General features: G+C 56.6%; 1 protein-coding gene across 1 annotated transcript; it reads right to left on the bottom strand.

Moving 5' to 3' along the window:
- Positions 1–1,867: 1,867 nt before the first annotated feature.
- Positions 1,868–12,597, bottom strand: LOC127482574 (USP6 N-terminal-like protein). The gene is made up of 14 exons (XM_070058115.1): positions 12,463–12,597; positions 11,822–11,891; positions 11,576–11,661; positions 10,643–10,685; positions 10,160–10,240; positions 9,639–9,746; positions 8,459–8,568; positions 7,122–7,170; positions 6,416–6,536; positions 5,790–5,884; positions 5,345–5,410; positions 4,712–4,811; positions 4,035–4,187; positions 1,868–3,722 (listed from the first exon to the last, which is right to left on the bottom strand). The coding sequence occupies exons 1-14, from the start codon at positions 12,477–12,479 to the stop codon at positions 2,596–2,598; spliced, it is 2,226 nt and encodes a 741-aa protein (XP_069914216.1). The 5' UTR covers positions 12,480–12,597; the 3' UTR covers positions 1,868–2,595.
- Positions 12,598–21,976: the final 9,379 nt, after the last annotated feature.

Here is a 21,976-nt window from a genome sequence, read left to right on the forward strand (position 1 = left end):
CCAGCAGATGGAAGACCTCTCTCTCTCTCTTTCTCTGCCTCTCCTTCTCTGTGTAACTCTTTGAAATAAATAAATCTTTAAAAAATCCTATCAAGATGTTTTCCAATTACCAAACTGATTTTAAAATGTATGTGGGGATGAAGACACCCAGAAGATCCCACCGCCCTTAATTGAAGATGAACACACTGGAGGACTGATGTGTCACAGCTGCCCTAACTTATGAGACAGCCTGGGACTGGTGAGAGTCAGAATGGTAACCCCAGAAGAGACCTTCACGAATACAGGTATCAGATCTTTGACAAGAAAGCAAACTGATACAATGGAAGAAGTCTTCTTAAGAAAGAGCACCAGGTTTGTGAAATCTCCATTGCAGGAGAGGGCAAAGGACTGTCACCAAAGGCAGGTGGCTTTCAGTGGAGACGGATGCCTGCAGGTCACCCTACACATGGCTGGCCAGGGGAGGATGGTTCGAGGCCATAAGCACCAGGAAAGTCTCTAGGTGTGCGTTCCCATTAGTAACAGTGTTTAGGGCTTGCACCTGGACAGGTGGACTGCCTGCACGTCTCTGAGTACACTGCGGTCCACCCAGGAAGCCAGGGCAGAGCAGGGAGCACAGCACAGGCTTGACCTGGACAGGGGCCTTCCCATCACTTTGCCTGCCCTGTAGCAACCTTGCCTGTAAGCTCATCATCGGGCTCACATCTTCCCCCAGATAAGGAGCAGAAGAAGCAGGTGAAGAGTCCAAAATATGGCCTTATGGTTCCCAGGAACAAGAGGACCAGCCTTGAGTACTGGAGAACAGGAGCAGGCTCAGGACTGGCCCATGGCTGTGGCTCTCCAGCCTGGAGAGATGAGTCATCAGCACAGTAGCCACTTGTCACCCTCTGTCTCGTCAGCTTCTGGCCTCAGCGTGATTCTGCAAAAAGCACCCTGTGGGGACCAGCAATTCTGAGCCCTTGGGGTCCTGCCACTGACACAGCCATGGCTCATTCAAGAACGGAGTACAGAGTGGTCAACTCCAAACCAGACTCAACAGCTAGAGAATCCTGGGCCTTCCAGACCCAGGGGAAAATGGCTGTGGCCTAACCTGCCCCATTGGGATGACCCAGGTGGCTTCTGATGAACAGGGCCTAGTCGCCTTTTGGAGGTCGTGTGGGTTGAGGAAGAGGCTACAAGTGTCTGGGACCCTTGGAGAACTGGGGTGCTCTTTCTGCCCAAGGCAGGGTTCCAGACTCCTTCCTTATGGAATCACCAGGCCAGGAGCCTCTGAGCCAGGAGTCTCTTCTCCCAACATCAGGGGACACATTCTCCATGCAAATGACCCCTAGTGACAGCATGACCTGGAGAAGCTGAACCCACTGTGACAGCAGCCCAGGAGGCCTGAGCTGCAAGAAGGCATGTGGGCATCTGGCCAGCCAGGTGTGCCACCAGGACCACCTGGACATTCTGGGCTGTCTCCACCCACTGGCATCCTGGTCTGTGGTCAGAAGTGCCCTGGGGTCCTCTCGCGGGCTCAGGCCATGAGATGCTGGATTTTGAGATGGGGCAGGGGAGGATGGAAGGCAAAGAAAGAGGGAAGAAGAGCAGGAACCTGGTGCCCACACACCCAGGACAGTGCACAGAGGTGATCGTGGGCCTGGTCCCTTGGCTGGGCCCACACTCCTCAACTGTCCCAGAGGCCACATGTACCCAGCCACTGCTGCTCCTCCAGTCCTCCCCTGGTCCACACTGGGCACAGGGCAATCTCAGGAAGTGATGGAGCACCCTGAGCCAGGTCTCTGGCTGCAGCTGGCGGCTGTGGCACCTCCAGCCCCTTGCAAGGGACTCAGGGACCCTGTGTGGCAGCTCGGCTCCAGGGGTCACAAAATCAAAGGCATTCTGAAACCATTTAATACAGAATCAACAAGGGGCAGAAGTTCCAGGGTTCCCTCAAGAAGGCAGGAGGGGTATGTGGCAGCCCACAGGTGCCTGGGTTCGTGTCCTACATCATCTCCTGCTCTGAGGGTGCCCATAGCAACTGTGGCAGTGGGCTGGCTCCGTGGCTGAGATGAGCCAGGGTGAGGCCGCTCAGGGAGGGGGAGAGGAGCTCCAGAGAGGAGCCTTGTCAATCGGGGAGGCCGTTGGGCATAGAGAAGCTAGATGCTGGCCGAGATGAGCTAGGGTGAAGCCGCTCAGGGAGGGGGAGAGGAACTCCAGAGAGGAGCCTTGTCAATCGGGGAGGCCACCAGGCACAGAGAAGCTAGATGCTGGCCGAGATGAGCTAGGGTGAGCTCAGGGAGTGGGGAAGGAGCTCCAGAGAGGAGCCTTGTCAATCAGGGAGGCCGCTGGGCATAGAGAAGGTAGATTCTGGCCGAGTTGAGCTAGGGTGAGGCCTCATGATGGGGGAGAGGAGCTCCAGAGAGGAGCTTTGTCAATCGGGAAGGCCCTGAGAATAGAGAAGCTAGATGCTGGCCGAGTGGAGCTAGGGTGGGCTCAGGGAGGGGGAGAGGAGCTCCAGAGAGGAGCCTTGTCAATCGAGGAGGCCACCAGGCATAGAGAAGCTAGACTCTGGCCGAGTTGAGCTAGGGTGAGGCCTCAGCATGGGGGAGAGGCGCTCTAGAGAGGAGCCTTGTCCATCGGGGTGGCCGCTGTGCTTAGGCAGGCTAGGCTTCTGGCCCGTCTGAGCTGGACACCTGGTGGGCTGTTCTTCCCCTCCAGGTGCCCACGCACATCCAGCTGCTCCATGGAGTGGGCAGCAAGGAGGCCTCGAGCCAGGGCGAGGACACGGGCCTGGTCTCCCAGCACAGGGCTGGCTCCTGCAGGCTCCAGCCCGTGAGTGTCCCCAGAGTGCATGGGGCTCCCATGCAGGGAGGGTGTCTTCAGCCCTGCTCCCAGGGCTGGCACAGCCTGCCTGGGCTCGGGATCCAGGGGCTCTGAGGCAGGTGGGGGAGGGGCCCTGAGACCCTGCTGGCCACCCAGCTCCAGGGGCCAGAAATCAGCGCCTTTGACAGGCGGGCTGAGATTTGGGAGGCCCGCCCATCGGGACAGGTCTCCCCTGCTCTGCAAGCTCTGTGGGGCTGAAAGGCCCGGGCCATGCAGAGACTCTGAGGACTTCACAGACAGGGCTGGGGACGAGGGCTCCGGGGAGGCACCCTCTTCACAGCCTCCCTCCTCGTCCTCTTCAAAAATTGTCTCGGGCAGGACGAATCTCAGGTCCTGCAGCAGCTTTGGCCAGGGAGACGCAGAACACTCAGCAGCCCGGTCTTCCTCCTCTTCCTCCTCCTCTTGGTCTTCTTCCTGCTTCTCCAGGCCGCTGTAGTACTCCTCGTCCTCAGAGTCGGAGTCATCTTGGAAGGTCACGTTGAGTTTGGTCAGGGAAGTCCAGCGCCGGAGGGGGCCTGGCTCGTCCAGCCAGGAGCACTGTGGGCCCGAGAGGTGGGCGGCGCCCCCTGACCCTGAGGCCCCCATGGAGGAGCCCGGGCCGCGGGGCTGGGTGCCGCTCTCGCCACGACTGCTCTTCTGCTCCTTGGCGTGTTGCTTGGAGTCGGGCTGGACGGCAGATCCCAGAGGACCGGTCTCCTCGGGGACAGAAGCTGAAGCCTCCGCTGGCTCCTGGGGAGCTGCAGCCTCAGGGTGACAGCCTTTGCGCTCAACGATGGTCTTGAGGGACACTGGTGGGGGAGCGCGCTCCTGAGAGCCAGGCGGCACCAGCAGGGCTGGGCTGCCATCTTCGGTTGGCTTTTCTGGAAAAAGAATAGATGGGTTTTGTTTCTCCACGGCCACTATCTGGCCAGCAGGGTGCCTGCCCTGACCTGACCCTTGGGGTCCCCATCACTCGGTGTGATGCTCAGGACACCTCCAGCCTGCTGGCCGCAGAAGGAATGGGCCATGCAGCCTGGGCCATGGGAATGACAGGGACACCTCAGAACTGCTGAGCCCGGGGAGGACAAGGAGGACTAGGAAGAGGGGAGGCCCTGGGCGGGCTGCCAGGGCCTGGGTCTCCCACTGCTTACTCCCCCAAGGGAGCATGGGACGGGGCCGTGTGCTGGACTCACCTTCGGGAGGCAGGAGGCACTGGAGCTTCCCCAGCTCACGCATGGAGGCCCGCAGCTGCCTGATGACCGCATCCTCGCTCAGTGACCAGGCCTGCTTCAGGGTCACCTGCAGGAACTCCCGGATGTGGTCTCTGGACATCTTCAGCAGGCGCTCTAGACATGGGGGTGGGCATCGGGCTAGGAGGAGCCCTAGGGATGGTGCAGCCACCATGGCTGCTCCAACCCTTGTTCCTGCTGCAACCCCTGACTCTGGCCCTGTCCCCCACTTGCTGGCCCTGAGGCTCAGCCTCAGCTTGGACCACCCTCAGCAGGACAGAGCCTGCCTGGTCTGCACAGCAGGCTCCCTCCTGTGTCTGCTGGGGCTGGGGGAGCTCAGCCCTGCTCAGAGTCACAGGACACAAGAGAGCCAGGCAGTGGGGAAGGAGCGCATGCAGGAACTCCTGGATGTGGTCCCGGGGCATCTTCAACATGGGCTCTGGACATGGGGGTGGGTGTCAGGCTGGGAGGCACCATTTTTTGGGGTTGGGGATGAAACGGGATTCGCAATGCCCCTAAGCTGGCCAAGAACTCAGAAAACTTGTCCCTCCCCTAGGTTCTGCTCACCCGGGCCAAGCATGGGACCCCCCCCAACTCCTCCATCCCCAGCACCCAGGCCTCTGTGGGCCCTGAGGACTTACTTCGGTGGACCTTGAGGACGGTGTACACCATGCCGGTGAGTACATGTGCGCCCTCAAGGATGTAAATATCCCACATCCGAAGTGCCAGGGGGAACGGCACCTGGGGGACAGAGGCATTGGAGGACCCCGCGCGTCAGGGCCTCAGCAGGGCCCACCGTGGGTGGGTGTGCAGTGTCATAGGGCATCCTAGCTGTGTCCTAGAAGCCCAGAGAGAAAGAGCACCAAGGCCTATCCAGGACCCTGGGGCCACGCAGACTGCTCTGCACACTTTGGAAGCCACCCTGGAGATGCCAGACAGCCCAGGCACCTGGGGGAGGGGTCAGCCCTTGGGCTGTGCTGAAAGCAGCCTGTGGCACCCAGGGTCTGTGGATCTCCTGCCTCTCACTGTAGGGCTCTGGCCTTTGCCAGGCTCTCAGGATGGGTCCTGGTGGGACCTGTCCCCTCCTTGCTGGCCCTGAGGCTCAGCCTCAGCTTGGACCACCCTCAGCAGGACAGGGCCTGCCTGGTCTGTACAGCAGACTCCCTCCTGTGTCTGCTGGGGCTGGGGGAGCTCAGAGTCAGAGGCCACCACGACAGGAGAGCCAGGCACTGGGGCAGGAGCTTCCCTGGGCAAGGGGTCCCCGGGGCACTTACCCCATCCAGGAAGCACTGGATGTACCAGTGTGCGGTGTAGTCCTCAAGGTACACACCCTCCTCCTCCTAAGAAGAGGCAGAGTGGGCTCAGGGCCCAGGGCCCAGGCCTGACTCGCTCTAATCTGAGCCCTGTGGCAGAGCCCCTGGGTGCAGGAAGCCCAAGAGCAGGTGCATCCCCTCTCCCAGCCATGCAGATTCCTGAAGGGACACAGGTCCCTCAGTCCACTCTGCCCTGGGGACAGCATCTCCCTGCAATCTACACAAACTCTGGGGGACCAAGTGCTGGAAATCAAACCAGCACCCAAGCTGCCGCGGCCCCCAGTAACCAAGAAAAGCCTTGGTGAGGACGTAGCCTCCCCTGGCCCAGGAAGCAGTCAGGACCCCTCTCTGTCCTCCCCTCCCTGAGCACAGAGCCCCCGAGGGGAGAAAGGAGATGTTTACTTACCAGGTGTTTCTCCAGGGAGGGCAGCACGCGATGCATGATGTCTCCCAGGTGGTGCTGGAATCGCTCCAGTTTTGGGGAGTCTGGTGTGTAGAAATCTGAGTAATAGCAACCCCCCAGCCCTCATTCAGAGTGTCTTCCCAGGAAGGCTGGAAAGCCAAAGGCTTGGGGCGGGGTCTTGCTGAGCACGGAGGGTCAGGGGAGGCTCTAACAGGCAGGGGAGCATCAGGGGAAGGGGGGTACAGCTGACAGCCCAGGGCAGGTTGCACTCACACTGGGTGCCTCAGGGCCATCTGGACACTCAGGGTGAGGAGGGGCCACCCTAGAATGGATGCTCCTTCTGCAAGGGTGTGGCGCAGTGGGTGGGAGTCTGACTAGAGATGTGAAGCAGTGAGGCCAGTAGGGACCTAAGGGTCATTTGTCAAAGACAAGGCACAGGACCTTTGTGTGATGGCAAGTGAGGGGTATGGCTTGGTATTGGGCCCTCTGCTGGCCCTGGCTCCTAAGGAACCATCCCGAGGGAGACTCCCCTATGCACGCAGCAGCCAGCGAGGGACAATGTCCCAGTCACTTGTCTGCATGCCCATCCCTGCACTTGCAGGACCACGCCCACCACACCCATCACCCACCATGCATCGCGTGCTGGCTGTCCCCCATGAGCTGGACTAGGGCCCAGAAAGCATCCTCTTCACTCAGCCACATCAGCAGCAGGGCTGCCACGTGGCTTAGGCCCTGGCTGTAGCCCAATTCCTGGAAGAACACAAAACACATCAGAGGGACCTCCCTGGCTGGGATGATCTCAAGTGGCAAGGGTGACCTCTCCTGGGAGGGCTGAGCATTACCACCAGGCCCCACTGCTGCCCCTTGGGTGTCAGGATCTCAGGGACTGGAGCACACGCCGGCTCTCAAAGTTCCTGCAGAGAATCCTGCAGGGTCTGAGCGCAGGCTGCGCAGGGTTAAGAAGAGGTATGAGCCCCACCCCAGATGTCAGGAAGGGGAAGACTGTTGTGGGAGTGCAGACTGCACACCCGTGACGGCCTCTGGAGCTCTCTGCTGCACAGGGGCCCTGCTGGGCCCCACTACAGACGTGAGGAAGAAGCACCATAGTAAGGCCTGCCTGGGCTAGAACAGAGCCCAGCCCAGGAGAAGGCTTCCGTTCTGCCCCCAGAACTTGAGGTTGTGGCCAAGGAGGCCATGAGCTTGAACTCTACCCCTCGGTCTCTGCCTTGTGGATTAGAGAGGCCCCCTCAACCCAGGCTAGGATCTCAGTGACCAGGGGCGCCCTGCATGGACAGCTCTGGATATGACCTTGGAACGTTATCGCAGAATACTCACGGGGTTGTACATCGAGTATGCGAGGAGCACCTCAAATAAGGAGCGTTGGCTGGAAGAGAGAGGACAGAGGCTGTGCGTCCTGTGCTGCCGAGGCTCTCAGTGTGGCTCTGCCTTACAGAGCCTGACAGCCACACGCAGCACCCGTGACACTCTGCTCATGAGCAGTGACGTCATCAGGGCACCTGCGTGTTGTCCACCGTGTGGGTGAGCACTGCCTGCAGGGACATGCACATCCCCAGGGTGCAGTCATGTGCAGTTTCGTTTCCCCAGGTGGGTGTTCATTGCAGAGGTGAGCGTCCCACTGTGGGAGGTGCAGTCCCGTGGGTCTAAGCCGTGGAGAGTCAGCCTCCCATGCACGTTCATTCTGGTAGAGAGCAGCTCCTGTGGCCTATGTGTTCCCCATGAGCCCCCTGTGGCCAAACTCCCCACCTCCCCCAGCCCGTGGCCACCACTGCCCTGTTGTGTGTCCCGGATTTGGCCTCTTGCAGATGTCCTGTGAGTGGATCACAGCACGTGTAGTCTTAGAGGGACGCGTCCTCTCTTAGCAGGATGTACCTGAGATGCATCCAGGTGAGCCCAGGGCCGAGCCTCGTCCTGCCTCTCACTGAATCCCGTTCTAGGATTCAGCTGTGACACGGGTTGCTTATCCGTTTCCCCACTGAGCATCGTGCAGGCTACGCCTGCGTCCAGTGACTTTGAACACAACCCTGAATCTTGCATGAAGGTTTTCTTGCACTCAACTGTTCTAGTAGTTGTGTGAATGTGCGTGCGTGCTGGGGGTTCGTGTGGAAGGTGTGTGTCTCTCATTGTGAGAAACAGCCCTGGGTGCTGCCGGGGGCCTGGGCACTGTGCTCTGTTCCTGCAGTGAACCAGAGCGGGGCTCGCCTCACGTTCTCCCCAGCACCCGGCGTCCTCGGTGGTCTAAGTTCCCCCATTCTCACAGCTGTGCGCTGGTGCCCCATTGTGGTTTAGGTGCTAAGCGTGCGTTCACGCGTTGAGTAGGAGAGTTGTGTGTGCAGTCACGAACGGGCCCTCCTGAGCCTTGGCCCATGTCAGGGCAGGGAACCCTCATTTGCTTTCTTATTATTGAGATTTATAACTTCATTTTCTGTATTTTGTAAATACTGTCTCCCCTTGTGTTCCTTTTCATTTCATTCCCACCAAAGTGTCTTTGGGAAAGCGAACTGTTCAGTATAAATAGAAGGCCATGGGTCCATTTTTTTCTGTCCTAGAGGAATTATGCTTTAGGTGTGAGCCCACGTCTCTCCTAGGACCCCATGTGTCCCAGGACCCTTGCACCTCCCTCCCCCCGGGCCCCTCGAGCCCAGAGGCCTCACTTGGCTCCGTATCGCTCTCGAAACATGATGTGACTTCTGAACGTGCGTGCTACCTCTTCATCGATCTGTTGGACTTGATCTGAGCACAACCTGGCCCGTTCCTTCATCTCCTGCAGGGCAGGGCCGAGGGGGAGGGGCCGGCCTCAGGACGAGCCAACCCCCACTGCCACACAAGCACCCCAAAGCCACAGCAGCCCTTCTGGTTGGCAGGGAGAGTTTTTCTGGGGGCAGCTCATTCCCCTGATCCAGGGAGGGTCATGGGTTCCCCACTCACCTTAGGGCCCACGCCACCCCCAGTGTCCAGCAGAGGGGGCCACTGTGGACCCACTACAGTCAGCCTGAGGCCAGGGGCTCTGCCAATGTCCTGTGCTACCTCTGCCTTCCCAGAGCAGCTGAGACCCAATCAGGCCTCCGAGCCTCCTCACTGGGCTCTCAGGCCCCACAGGACAGGAGTCAGCCTCACCCTGACCAGCCTTCAGGGCTGCCCCCTGCAGGAGAGCCCCAGCTCCATCAAGAGAGTGGACACCATTCTTGGACTTGGAGCTGGCCCCAGAGGCAGCCCCCACTTGAAGACTTGGGGGAGGGCAGGACTGGCAGCTCAGTTGCTCCTTGCTCCCTGATGTCAGCCAGGGAGATGACAGTCATTCCCGGGCCAGCCCTCTGATGGATCAGCCCGCATTCCCAGAAGCAGTTGAGAGCTGACTCTGACCGATGGAACCAGCAGGCCAGGTCGGGGCTGGGTGAGCTGAGGCCTGGCCAGGCCAGGCATGAGAAGGCCCAGGTGAGGGCAGGGCCCGGCGAGCATAAGAAACGCACAAGCAGGGTCAGGTGTGGGGACGGCCATTTAGAACAGAGCCAGCTGCGGGCCCTAGCACACAGGACTTCCACCTCATTCCAGGCCATCTCTATCCATTCAGGACCCAGCATAATGGCACTGGGCAGTCCTGGGCCTAGAGCAAAGGCAGGACCACAGGGATGAGGGCTGTGGCCCTGACGGGATCCTTGTGTCCAGGCCCATTTGTGTGGGGGAGACGTGGAGGAGGCAGAGGGGAGGGCCGGGTGGGGGCCCCAACCAAATGACCACTCCTCCTTGGCATTACTTGTCCACCACACGGGAGCCTCGCGCTCCTGAGCAGGCCCGAGCGGGTCGGCCTGCCTCAGGTTGCACGCAGAGCCATACCTCGAATTTGCCAGGGTTCTGGGCCTTCCTGGTATCCACGGAGAGCATCATGGCCCACACCTTGCCGCGCACCTGGGCGGGGATGCCTTTCTCAATTCTCCGGTGGAACTACAGGAGAGAGGAGGCTCTGGTGAGACCCGCCCCAGGCCCTCTGTCAGGGGGAGCGCAGGGTGAGACAGCAGGAAGGGGAGCCCTGGGCTCTGTGCCGTGTCCCCAGATCTGTCTGGACCTGGGCCTCCTGACCCAACAGTGAGAGGAGGGCCGAGGGCTCAGTGCAGGCTCTGTCGTGCACTCACTGGCCCCACAGGGCACCAGGAACTGTGCCTGCCCTGCATCTGGGAGTGGCCCCGGGGGAGACTTTGGATCTTCTACTGCGACAGTGTCCTGGGTGCACGGGCATGGGGCTGAGATGACCTGTGTCCTTTCAGGGCAGGACAGTTGTGTCTGAGAGGCACAGCGATGGGTACCATCCATCCCAACTCCGCCCCCAGTGGTCCCCAGGGGCCCTCAGGTCCAGGCACCTTCTCACTGCTGCGGTACTTGGTGAAATTTCGCAGCATCTTATTCCATTTTTGCAGTCGGCGGCCCTCCTGATGTTTACGCTGTGAATGGAGACAGGTTGGCGTGAGCTGAACAGTGTCCTCTGAGAGAGGCCACAGGTGCAGCTCAGGAGCCTGTGGACAACTCAGCTGGGAGGAGCCAGCAAAGGGGCAGACCACAGCACCCAGACCTTCCAAGTAGGGGAGCCTCAGGGGCTTGGGCTCTGCCCACAGGATAAGCCATCCTCAAGCCAGTCCCATTGCCTCCAGGAAAGTGGGTCACAGTGGCCCACAGGCGGGGACCCCCGAGCTGCAGGCCTGCACTGGGGCGTGTGGGCCTCAACAGATCTCCTGGGGACTGCTGTCCCTGGAGGACCATATGGCACTCCGCTAACCACTGCCCATACCCACAGGCCTGCTAGTTCTGCCTCCTAGATGAAGAGTCCATGGCCAAGGTCAGCTTACCCATTGCACTGCCAGGCATCCATGCCTGGGCGGCTTCTGCTTACTGAAAGGCAAGAGAGACACCACCATGAGAATGGGCACTGAACCACGCATGGTCCACTTCCCCAGCAAGGCTGGGACAGGACCTGTGTCCTCCTCACCCTGCTGAGGTGCAGCCCAGGGCACAGAGAAGGGCAGGGAGGGGGCAGCCATGCTGCAGGCAGACACCCAGCAGGGGCTGTGACTGTGAGCCCAGGGAGCCCAGGGCCGGGTAGGAGCCCTTTCTGCCAGTGCTGTGAGTGTGCAGCTGGGGCTCGAGGCACCTGGGACCACCACACCCGCCCAGGGTACCCCCCACCCTCCCTCCCCACCATGTACTGGCCCCCTGAGGTGCCTGCTTTCCATCTCACCCTCCTCTGTCAGCCCGGACCGTGGGCATCTCTCCACCACTTGGCTCCTGCTTTTTCTCCAGGTTCTGGCACAACATGGAGCCAGAAACCCCCATCCCCGAGCTAAGGTGGCCAAGAAGGCTCCATCCCTCTAGGTCACCAGAGCCCACGCTCCAGCCACGGGACCTCTCTCCCTGACATCTGTGGGAACAGCCTCCACGTCTGTCTCCTGCCCTCAGGTCCCACTCCTCCCAGCACAGTGCCCTCCGCTGCAAACCCCTCTGCCCCGGTCTGTACTGGGGAAGCCTGCAGGCAGGTTCGGAGCCTTGAGGTCCCACCCCTGGCCGTCCCTCAGGCCGGGCCTTTAAGCCTTTAGCTTGGCCCCTGAGACCCAGGTACCTCCTGGACAACTGCCACCTTCTAGGCTGGTGCCCCAACCCTGTGGCCACAGCTCTGGAATGCTGATGACCCGGTTGTGTCCCCTAGGAGCAGGGCAGGACCCTCAAGCCACCCCCTCTACGTGGATGGATCCTCCCGTGGGTGGATCGGGCTGCAGAGGACTCACCAAAGGAATCCAAGTTTGTCTGGGACAAGGGCTCCACTCTCGTCGTCCTCTTCTCCCAGGTGAAACTGGGCCCCTTTACGAGGACCCTGCAGGGGAGAGGGGACCCAGGTGAGACGTCCGGGTCTCAGTCACAAGGGGAGCTGAAACACCCTCCCCGCTGTGTCCCCAGGGAGGCGGGGTCTGGCTCTCACAAGCACAGTACTTGAGGCAGGGCCCCACCTCCTCCCCCAGCACCCTGGCCCGTACCTGCTCATATTTCAAGATGATCCTTGCTCGCTCCTGGGCCCTGCCGGACCTCAGGGCGTCCATATCCAATCTGTAAGACACACACGCACATGTGAGCCAGCACAGGGAGCCCACGGGAACTGCTGCCCTGAGGGCTGTCCCCCTGGTCAGAGCCACATAGGCAGGTGGGCGGGCACCTGGTGGTCGGGTCCCAGGAGGATGACTTGTCCAGAGCACAGGGACTAGGGACGGTTGAGCAAGACAGCCCCTGGCTAGCCTCCCCTGCCCTAAGGTAGGACGCTCTTCCCCCAGCCTGGCATCTATGTGTCCTCCAGGGAGCCCAAGTCTAAGGGTCTCCCTGACCTGCTCCCAGCCCCCACATCTCTAGGGCTCTCAGAGCCGTCCTCCCTGCCCCACCTGATACCAGCTGATCCAACACCTAGTCTTGAACCCATGTCCAGACACAGACACACACCAAGGCCCATTTACCACTGATGCCCAGCAGAGCGGGAGGAATGAGACGACTGTATACACACTGCACACAGGGGCCCACTGAGAGCTCAGCCACATCACTTATGGAACCCGGTGTGGGAGACCAGTGCCACCCACCTGGCGTGACCTTTCCCACGTCACAGCTCATACAGAGAGCCAGTCCCACTCACCTCCATCGCGAATCCATTGGATTCTGTGAAAAGTGCCTCCTGCCTACGCTACCCACACCTGGTCAGTTGGGCAGTAGAAGCACTACTGACCACTGGTTGCCGACAACCCAGAGTGCACAGTTCTCAGTGACTGTGATGTCACAGAATCCTGCCAGCCAATCCCAAGTGACGTGCAGCTGTGGCAAGGGGTCAGGGTCCTCAGCTCTGGCTTCATCAAAAGTCACCAAAAATGGGGCCTGTGTTCTCCCCAGGCCCCAGGTGAAGAGGGCAGGGCTCTGGCAGAACTTCCCCAGAACCAGGGGTGCCAGGGCCCTCTGCCACCTGCCGTAACGGTCCCAAGTCCCAGGCAACCTGCACCTCCTGCCCTCCTCTAAAACACAACTTTATTACAGCCCAACTGTGAAGGTCTCTTTATTTGAACACAAGGTGGCACAGGGAGCCCCATCATGGCCTGTCCTTCTTCCTGAGGTCCCCACACTCGGGGCTGCCCCTGCAATGACCTGAACGGAGACTCCCAGGGCTGCAGCCTCCTGTCCTACCACAGGCCCCACCCCAGCCCTGCCAACCCCTGCTGACCCCTCCTGCTCTGCTCCAGCCCTTCTTCCCAGGAGTTGTAGGAGGTGGACACAGGGGGTCCTCCTGCGATGGAGGGCAGGGGAGCCGCCCACTGAGCACCACCTGCATAGGACCTCAAGCCGGCCTGGCCCAGACTGTCCAGAGCGGGAACCAGGGCCCTGTCCTGACACTGGCCAGGGAGGGCTTCAGGCACAGAGCACTGAGAACTCCTTGGCACCAGCTCCTGAGCCGCATGCTGGTAACACCGGGCTGCTGCTGACCATAAGGACAGGGACAGCACATGTCAGGCAGGAGCAGCCACAGGCCCGCAGCTCCCCAGGGTGCTGATCACCAGGTTGCTCCCTGCAGGGAAAGCGACTCAGCCCTCCCCCAGCACCTCCTTGGTCCTGGGCCCCACACTGCCCCTAGGCTGCCACCTTGGGGCCACAGTCGGTTCTTTTCCCTCAAGGGCCATTGCTCTGCTCTCTGCCCACTTCCCTTGCCCTGGCATGGGGACCACAGTGTCCAGGGCCCTGGTCACCACACCAACACACCTGCTGGCCTCCTCTGCGGGTAAGGACGAGTACACAGCTGTGTCATGTGCAGAGATGCTGTCCAGCAAGACTTGGGTTTTAACTGATTCTGTTATTCCCCCCCACACTCAGCTTCTCCTCTTTTAAATTTCATTGTACACTCTTTAGGAGATTCCCAAAGTGCTGTAAAATAACACAATGAATGATGAGTGGGGATCACCCAGCTTCAGCAGTCAAATATTCTTAATTGTGTGGAAGCTGCCCATAGGTTTCCTTTCTCTGCCTGAGTTCATTCTCCAGATTCCCTAGGGTTCGTGGTCTCCAGATTGCATTTTCCTCCACTCGGGGTGAGGTTTGCTCCCCAGAGTCCATGTGCTGGGAGCATGGGCCCCAATCCAGCTCCTGAATGCACTGAGGCTAGCCTCCTGGGGTGGCTTAAGGTGCACAGGGATTAGTTCCCATTGTTGTTGCTACAAATGTTTATTATTAGAGGGTTGTTACAAATTTTTAATTCATGGATCTTGGCGGGTGGTTGCTTGCTTCCACTGTTCCACTTACCAGAGGCCTGCAGTGGCCAGTAGCTGCAGCTGGATCTCAACCCCAATCTCCCACGTGGGTGGCAGGAACCCAGTACTTGAGGCATCCTCACTGCCTCCCAGGGTGCACGTGCATAAGAAGCTGGACTCAGGAGCCGAGGCTGGGGATGGACCCCGGGTGGTGCAGTATGGGATGCAGGTGTCCCAGTGGTGTCTTCCCCACTTTGCCTGCCCTGGGGTTGTTATTAGGGACAGGGCCTGGTCCTCACGCCCATCTCTCTCGGGCTCCTGCGGAGTGATGCCGTTTCCAGAGTCACACATGCCCATATCGACTCTGAGCCAGGCCCATGATTTTGCTTTGGCCAAGGGCACACCAACCAATGTGACGTGGGCAGAGGCTGGATGGGTATGCACGCGTCACAGTGTGAGGCCAGCCGAGACCACGTGAAGGAGCACTGAAGCACCCAACTGTCCAGCCACGATCACCAGACACTGGAGTGAGGCCATCAAGGTGCACACCAGTCCCCAGTTGACCTCCCATGACCACAGGTACAGGGCACTTTCTGCCCTGGCAATGGAGCTGTGCTGGGGTTGCCTCCACGTGTGCTGGAGGGCCTGGCTGTCAGGGGGCTTCCTCACCACTCACCTCCTAAGGAGAGGGACGCTTCTGGTCTGCAGTGTTTTTTTTTGGGGGGGGGGCAGGGTCTCTGCCATGAATGCTCTCTCTGCACGTGGTGGATGGTGGTTTGGGTACTGGCCACGCCTATGCCTCAGTTTGCTGTGTAGAACCTGCTACTCTTGGAGTATGTCAGCAGGGTAGCCCCACATGACCTCAGCTGCCTCTGTTTGCACGCAGAAGTCACAGCTGCCCGGTCACCCCTGTTCCCTCCCACGGAACAGTTGTATGCCTGTGCCTGCGTTTCACATGTGCACACCCCAGGTCCTGCCCAGCTTTGTGGCAGATCATCTGTGCACATCAAAGATGGCACTTGCTCTTGAAGTGAGCTTCCCCATTCACTTCCAGGCTCAGGAGGCAGGCCACTAAGAATGCATGGGCAGCGGGCACTCCTGGCTAAAAGGGTGTTAAATACTCACGTACCTCAGTTCCGCCAAGGAGCAGGGATAAATATGGCAGGTAGGAAACGGGCCTAAACTGCTCTTGATGACTCTATTCAATAATGTTGGTCTTTTCCTTCCAGTCCCACATAACAACAGTCATTTTCAAAATGGGGTGCTGCAGTTGTTTTTAAGGAGGAATTGACAATTGTGACCTATAGAGCAGTAATTTGCCAAATGTTCTTTCTTTAAGCTGTTTGCTGGGAGATGCAGGAAGCCCACGAGTGCAGAACTTGAGGTGAAAAATGGCTGTACCTAACGATAGTGCCAAGTGCGGAGGCAGTGCACAACCTTGGCAGTGATGTTCAGAGGCAGAGCTGAGGCCAGCGAGAGGCAGAATCGGGAGCTTGCACCCCAGACAACTAGGCTCAGAAGGTACTGAATAAACCTTATTTCACTTTGCAAGTGCATTTTACCTAGCTGTCTCTGCACTTCAGAGCCCCACAATAGGATTCTAACCCGGAAGTCACTGATTATTGTCATTGGACAGGAGGGATGGTGGCTCCAAGAACCACTCATCAGAGTGCCTGACAAATGCTCTGAGTGCACCCGAACAATGCTGAGCCCTTAGATTCCTTATGCAAATTCAGAAGCAGCAGCCCAGGCACTCTGCTTGGGACTGGGTTCACTTCGAGATCCCAGGTGCATGTGATTCATTCTTTGCTCTCTCGTGCTGCTGGATGTCGGGTGCCCAAGGTGAGAGTATGTGTGGGTGTTTTGCGTATGCTCATCTGAGACTCTGCTCTGCTCTGCTCTGCTCGGGGGGTGGCATTTGTTCTGGAGTTTTCCCTGCAGTCCTCCTCCCTTGCTTGCCAGTTCATGAAGTTAGAGCATCACAGGCCAGACTTGCTGGCCGGGGTGAGGGGTGGGAGACAGTGCGTCACAGGGTCCAGGGTGCAGTGGCTTCCAAGGTATCGCCCCTCCTGCCTTTGAATTTCTGAAGCCCAGAGCACTCAAGACCTTTTGTTAAAGGCCTTTCAGGGCAACAAGAGGAGGGAGAGGGAGTAGATTTTCCATAGTCTGAGAGAGGTGATGGGAAGAAGGGTGCCCCCATTACTTAATGGCATCTTTTAGAGGGAGCAAGGCCTCAGGGGAAATAGTTCCCAGTGTGGGCCAGAGGAGAATGGCTTGCAATTCTCAGCCTTTACAAAACTCCTGCACCTTGTAATGTGCACTACAAGGAGGTATTGCTGGGTCCCCTGAGCCTCCTTTGGCCTTAAGCCATGGAGTTGTCAGCAGCAACCCTGTTGGGGCTGGAGGCCTCCCTGCACTTTACGGACTCTGTCTATGGGCAAACCTGGAGGAGAAGGTGGCCCCAGTGATGAATGAGATTTTTTTTTAAAAGTTTTATTTATTTGCAAGGCAGAGTCACAGAGTATGAGAGAGAGTGAGAGAGACAGAGAGAGAATCTTCCCTCTGCTGATTCACTCCCCAAATTGTCGAAACAGCCAAGACTGGGACAGACAGAAGCCAGGAGCCAGGAACTCCACCCGGGTTTCTCACATGAGTGGCGGGGGCACAAGCACTTGGACCATCTTCCACTGCCTTCCCAAGCACATTAGTAGTTCCACTGGAATAAAATTCAAGGATTTGAAATGCATGGGTTCATGGGAGAATGTAATTAAAAGCTGTCTGTTTGGGTGCAAAGCTTTTTGAAATCCATGCATAGTTTGTTAATCATACGTACATTTTCCATGAACTGTTTGAAGACCTGTCATCCACAGCAGCGAGCTGGGTGAGGAAGGGCAAGGCTCCTCCCACAAGTGGAGGCCTCCTAGAGGGAATGAGCTGTCGGTCATCGGTCAGCCTCTGTGTCCTGGGGCTGTCATGGAAGGACCTCTTGGGGAGTCAGCAGGGGAGGCTCAGGAGGCTGCTGGGGCAGAGGGCAGGGCTGCAGCGTGAGGGAGAAGCTGACAGGGCAGCAGTGTGCTCAGACGGAGGGGCAGCTTCCTGCTTCTCAGTTCCCACGCCTGATGTCCATCCTCCAGGGGATGACTTCAGTGGAGGGTACAATTCCTGTCCTATGAAACAGCTCCATCCCCTTGTGGTCCTGTCAAATAAAAGAGAACCCAAATAGGAATCTGGGCTGGGCTAACCCAAACACTCTCAATGATGAGATTCTTAATCATTGCCAACAGCAGGAGGCATGTTGGTGCTGACCCCTCCCCACGCGTCCTCCTGTTGCATCACCCCACTGCCACCTGTACTGCTTGCTGGTTTGGTGCCAGTGCCCGGCCATCATCCTCTGCCTCACTCAGGGTGAGCTTGGTTGCTACAGCAACAATACCCTGGGATCTCAGCGGTGTAAACAAGCACATCCATTTCTCTCTCAGCTTGGAGGCTCTCCCTCACTCAGGCAGGGAGCGGCCTCCCCCTCTCTGCTTCCCTGAGAAAAAGGGCTCCTGTCCTGGCCTTTCTGCTTCAGAGGCCCCAGTGGTCAGGAGGGCCTTCCTGGAAAATCATCTGTGTCCCACCCTGTGGGCTGTGACCAGTCAGGGGTATCAGGGCATCCTGCATCCACATCTGGTTCCAGGTGGGTTCCAGTTGCTGGATAAGCATCCCTGGAGATTTCCTCTGTCTCTGTCCAGAGCCTGAGACCAGCAGGGTGAGGGGTGGTGTGGGGAGCAACTGGGAGCAACTCGGACTAGACTAAGTTACTGGAATTAAGACTTATTCTATGCATCTGCTCTCCCACAATATGGTGCTGAGAAGGGAGAAGCAGCTTCTACACAGCTGCCTCCAGTTCAACCAATAAACAGCAGGACCTGCTCCTGATTGGAGGAGAGCAGCGTACTCGGCGTGTGGGTAGCAGAGTTGGGATTGGCGGAAGAGGACTATAAAGGAGGAGAGAGACAACATGCACCAGGAACATCTAAGGGGAACACCTGTGCAGCCCCCGAGAGAGCCGGCCGGCGGTATGCCGCTCCCCCGCGGAAGTGGGTGAAAGTGGCTAGGGGGAACCGCCCTTCCACGGAGGTGGAAGGGTCGGTAGCCAACCCGGGAAGAACCAGCAGCAAACCCGGGGAGGGCCGAGCAGACGAAAGAACAGCGCAGGGTCCTGTGTTGTTCCTCCACGAAGAGGGGGAGCGACATAATGGTGCCGTGACTCGGATATGAAGCCTAGGCAGGGCTTAGTGTCGTTCCTCCATGAAGAGGGGGAGCGACAGGTGGCAGCCATTTTGGTGGGAAGTGCAGCACACCAGTGGAGTATGTGGTGGCCTCTGTTCCCGTTTCTCCTTTTGGGGTACTTGCCAATTTTCTATCAAGTATGTGGGCTCAGCCGGATGCCCTGGGGACTCTTACCTCTACGTGGCATGTATGGCATCATCCTGGACCCACTGACCAGCACTGAATTCCAGAGGCAAATGGGTCACTCTGGGTCGCTAGGAGGGTGCTTGTTTGGGTGACCTTGGGACACCAAAATGGTGCAAACATGTTGATTTGGGGTGATTCTCCCACATGTTAGATATAAAATATATTCAGAATTCTGGATACTGACAGCTCGCTCGCTGCTGACTCTGGTGTTTGCCCTGTGTGTGGGTAGATCAGTGTGTCATCACACACTCCCCAACTGCAGTGCTGTCTCTGGTCCACAGCACCAAAAGGTAGCAAAGGTGGTGACCAGGTTCCTTTATCCTGTGCCTCCCCCAAAATCCCTATCTCTGGTTACCAGGTGGTCACCCCAGCCCCTCTGCAGACTCTGTGCCAAGTATATGGTGGTCCCTGGCTGCACCTGTATTCCCAGAGGACTTTCAAGACTATTGCTCTACAGTGCAATGAGCTCCAGCAGAGGCCTTTTCTTGCTGTTGATTCCGTGGTGATGTAATGCTCTCATGTGCTGGTCTTTTTCTTTTTCTGTTTTAAAAGATGTAATGCTCTCATGTGCTGGTCTTTTTCTTTTTCTGTTTTAAAAGATTTTGTTAATTTTTTTGAGAGGCAGAGTTACAGAAAGAGAGAAGGATAGACAGAGAGAAAGGTCTTCCATCTTCTGGTTCACTCCTCATATGGCCACAATGGCCAGAGCTGAGTAGGTCTGAAGCCAGGAGCCAGGAGATGATTTCTCTGGGTCTCCCACAAGGGTGCAGGGGCCCAAGCCCTGGGGTCATCTTCTATTGCTTTCTCAGGCCATAGCAGAGAGATGGATTGGAAGAGAAGCAGTGGGAACATGAAATGGTTCCTATATGGGATGATAGCATGCGGCTGGTGGAGGCTTAACCTACTCTGCCACAGTGCTGGCCCCATGGACTGGTCTTAAGTCATGCAGGATGGAGGACAGAAATTCCTTGTGAGGATGGGCTCTTTTACCTCTACCCTACCTCCCTGCTGGAGATGGCGTATGGAAGGCAGGTGTGTTATCAGTAATGATAGAGGTACCATTTGAGGAATGCAGCAATTATAGCCTAGAGTTCAATAGAAGACATGGTAGGGACGTGTGCTGTTCTCCTTCGATGCTATAAAACACCAAATACTAAATTTAACACCAACAGAAAATGAGCTATCTCCCACATTTTCCTGTGCACTATGATTAAGAATTGCATTGTGTGGACATCATCAATGAAACAAAATAATGACCTCTAAGAATGCCACTGGAAGCCAGAGTTCATGGATGGCGTGTATGATAGATGATGTAATGGTCACGCATGAGTAATGATGTCACTAAGATCGAATAACTTGAGGGGCAAAATATCTATGTTATTTCACTAAATCAGTTTCCAAGGTCGATGGCCATGGCTCCTGAATAATAACAGTGCTGCTACCTTTTTCTTAATGGAGGGGATGTAAAAATGGTATACTGGACAACAAAGGACATGAAGAGATGGTATGCTCATTGGACAGAAAGCAATTCCATCCATATCCATATATACAAATATACCCAGCAATCACTAGAATCCTGAGAGTGAACATCTCCATGTCTCCCAGAAGTTTCCTTGTGCCCTTTGGCAAACTTTCTTTGCTCTGTCCCAATACTCACTCTCTCAGGGAAGCCACTGGTCTACTTTCTATCAATATACATTAATTTAAATGTCTACAATTTTCTATAAATAGAATCATACAGTATGTCCAAATATTTAAATAGACACAAACTTTTTTTAAAAGATTTATTTTATTTATTTGAAAGAGTTACAGAGAGAGGTAGAGACAGAGAAAGAGAGAGATATCTTTCATCTGTTGGTTCACTCCCCAGATGGCCGCAACGGCTGGAGCTGTGCCGATCTGAAGCCAGAAGCCAGGAGGTTCTTCCTGGTCTCCCACACAGGTGCAGGGGCCCAAGGACTTGGTCATCCTCTACTGCTATCCCAGGCCATAGCAGAGAGCTGCATCGGAAGTGGAGCAGCCAGGACTAGAACTGGCACCCATTTGGGATGCTGGTGCTTCGGGCCAGGGCATTAACTTGCTGTATCACAGTGCCAGCCCCAACAGAAACTTTTAATATTTTGGGGGTAAATATTGAAGAATGGAATAGTTGCCTCATCTTGTAGCTTTCATTGAATTCCACAAATTTTGGTGAGTTGTTTTTTTCATTACATACATTGTTTTATTTCATTAAAATACCTTGTAATTTCCCCTTTTGATGTATTCTTTGACCGATGGGTTACTCAGAAGTGTGTTATTTAGATTCCAAAAATTTGGTGATGTTCCAGATATCTTTCTATTGTTGATTGCTAATCTGATGGCATGGTAATCACAGAATTCATTCTGTATGACTTAAATACTTGAAAATTTGTTGATACTTGTTTGTTTGTTTGTTTTTTGTATTTCCCCACACAGTTACTATTTTCAGTGCTTTTTGGTCCTTTGTGTAAATCTAGATTTCTATATGAATCATTTTTCTTCAGATATCTTTTCCTTCATGTGTGTGAGCAAAGGGGAGAGAAACAGAATATAAACTCTCTGATATCTTTTCTTTTAAGGACGCTAATCCTATATGAGCAGGTCCCCATATCTATGACCTTATTAGCCACCAGTACCTCTATAAAGACCCTATCTTCAAATGCAGTTATACTGGAGGTTGAGACTCCAGTGTATGAGTTTGTGAGTGAGGGGCACAAATCATTCCACAGGAGAAGATGACTTGGAAATATGGAGACAGGGGTGAGGGGTAACTTGGGGGCAACAGAAAGCTGAGGGAAGAGAGGAGTTCATGGAAATGCGAGGTCAACACAATGAGACAATGCGGTCATAATAAAACGGACAGTTCCAGCGCACTGTGTGGGTATTGTGGGCAGCTCTTCACCTGGGTGACCTCTGATTCCTCGTGGCACTGGGTGTGGTCAGCTTGCTTTAGAGTTCAGGAAACAGAGACTTGTGGAAGTTGGATAACCTGACGGAGGTTCCTGCAGCTGCTGAGGAGAGCTGCATTCAAACTGGTCTCCCTTAACCCAGGTGTGCTGTTTTCGCTAGGCTCAGCTGCCTCTCGGTAGGGGTTGCTGCTGAGAAGAGACCTGGCTTGGAAGAGGCTTAGGAAGCATCAGTGAGGCTGTGGGCGTCAGAAGGGAGGCTTTCTGATGTGGGTAGTTGGGAGCTACAGAAGTGTGCCCTGGCCAGTGTAGACCAGCGTGAAGGACATTGGTGCTCTTTGATGTATCTGTTGGGTACTCATGGAAAAGAAGACTCCAGGGCTCGGTGTTGTGGTGCAGCAGGCAAAGCTGTCCATTGTGATGCCAGCATCCTGTGACCCAGTGCTGGTTTGAGTCCCAGATGCTCTGCTTCTGATACAGCTTCCTGCTAACACACCTGGGAAAGCAGCAGAAGATGGTTCAAGCACTAGTGACC

The sequence above is a fragment of the Oryctolagus cuniculus genome, chromosome 15, assembly GCF_964237555.1.
Source record: "Oryctolagus cuniculus chromosome 15, mOryCun1.1, whole genome shotgun sequence".
In the NCBI taxonomy this organism is placed as follows: domain Eukaryota; kingdom Metazoa; phylum Chordata; class Mammalia; order Lagomorpha; family Leporidae; genus Oryctolagus; species Oryctolagus cuniculus.

Bases quoted from the DNA above. Each gene is read 5' to 3' on its own strand.
- LOC127482574 (XM_070058115.1), bottom strand. The intron at 10,686-11,575 runs GTGAGTCCTCTG...CTTGCCTTTCAG, and splicing joins GACAAACTTGGATTCCTTTG to TAAGCAGAAGCCGCCCAGGC. The intron at 3,723-4,034 runs GTGAGTCCAGCA...TTCTTTTTCCAG, and splicing joins GTGCCTCCTGCCTCCCGAAG to AAAAGCCAACCGAAGATGGC.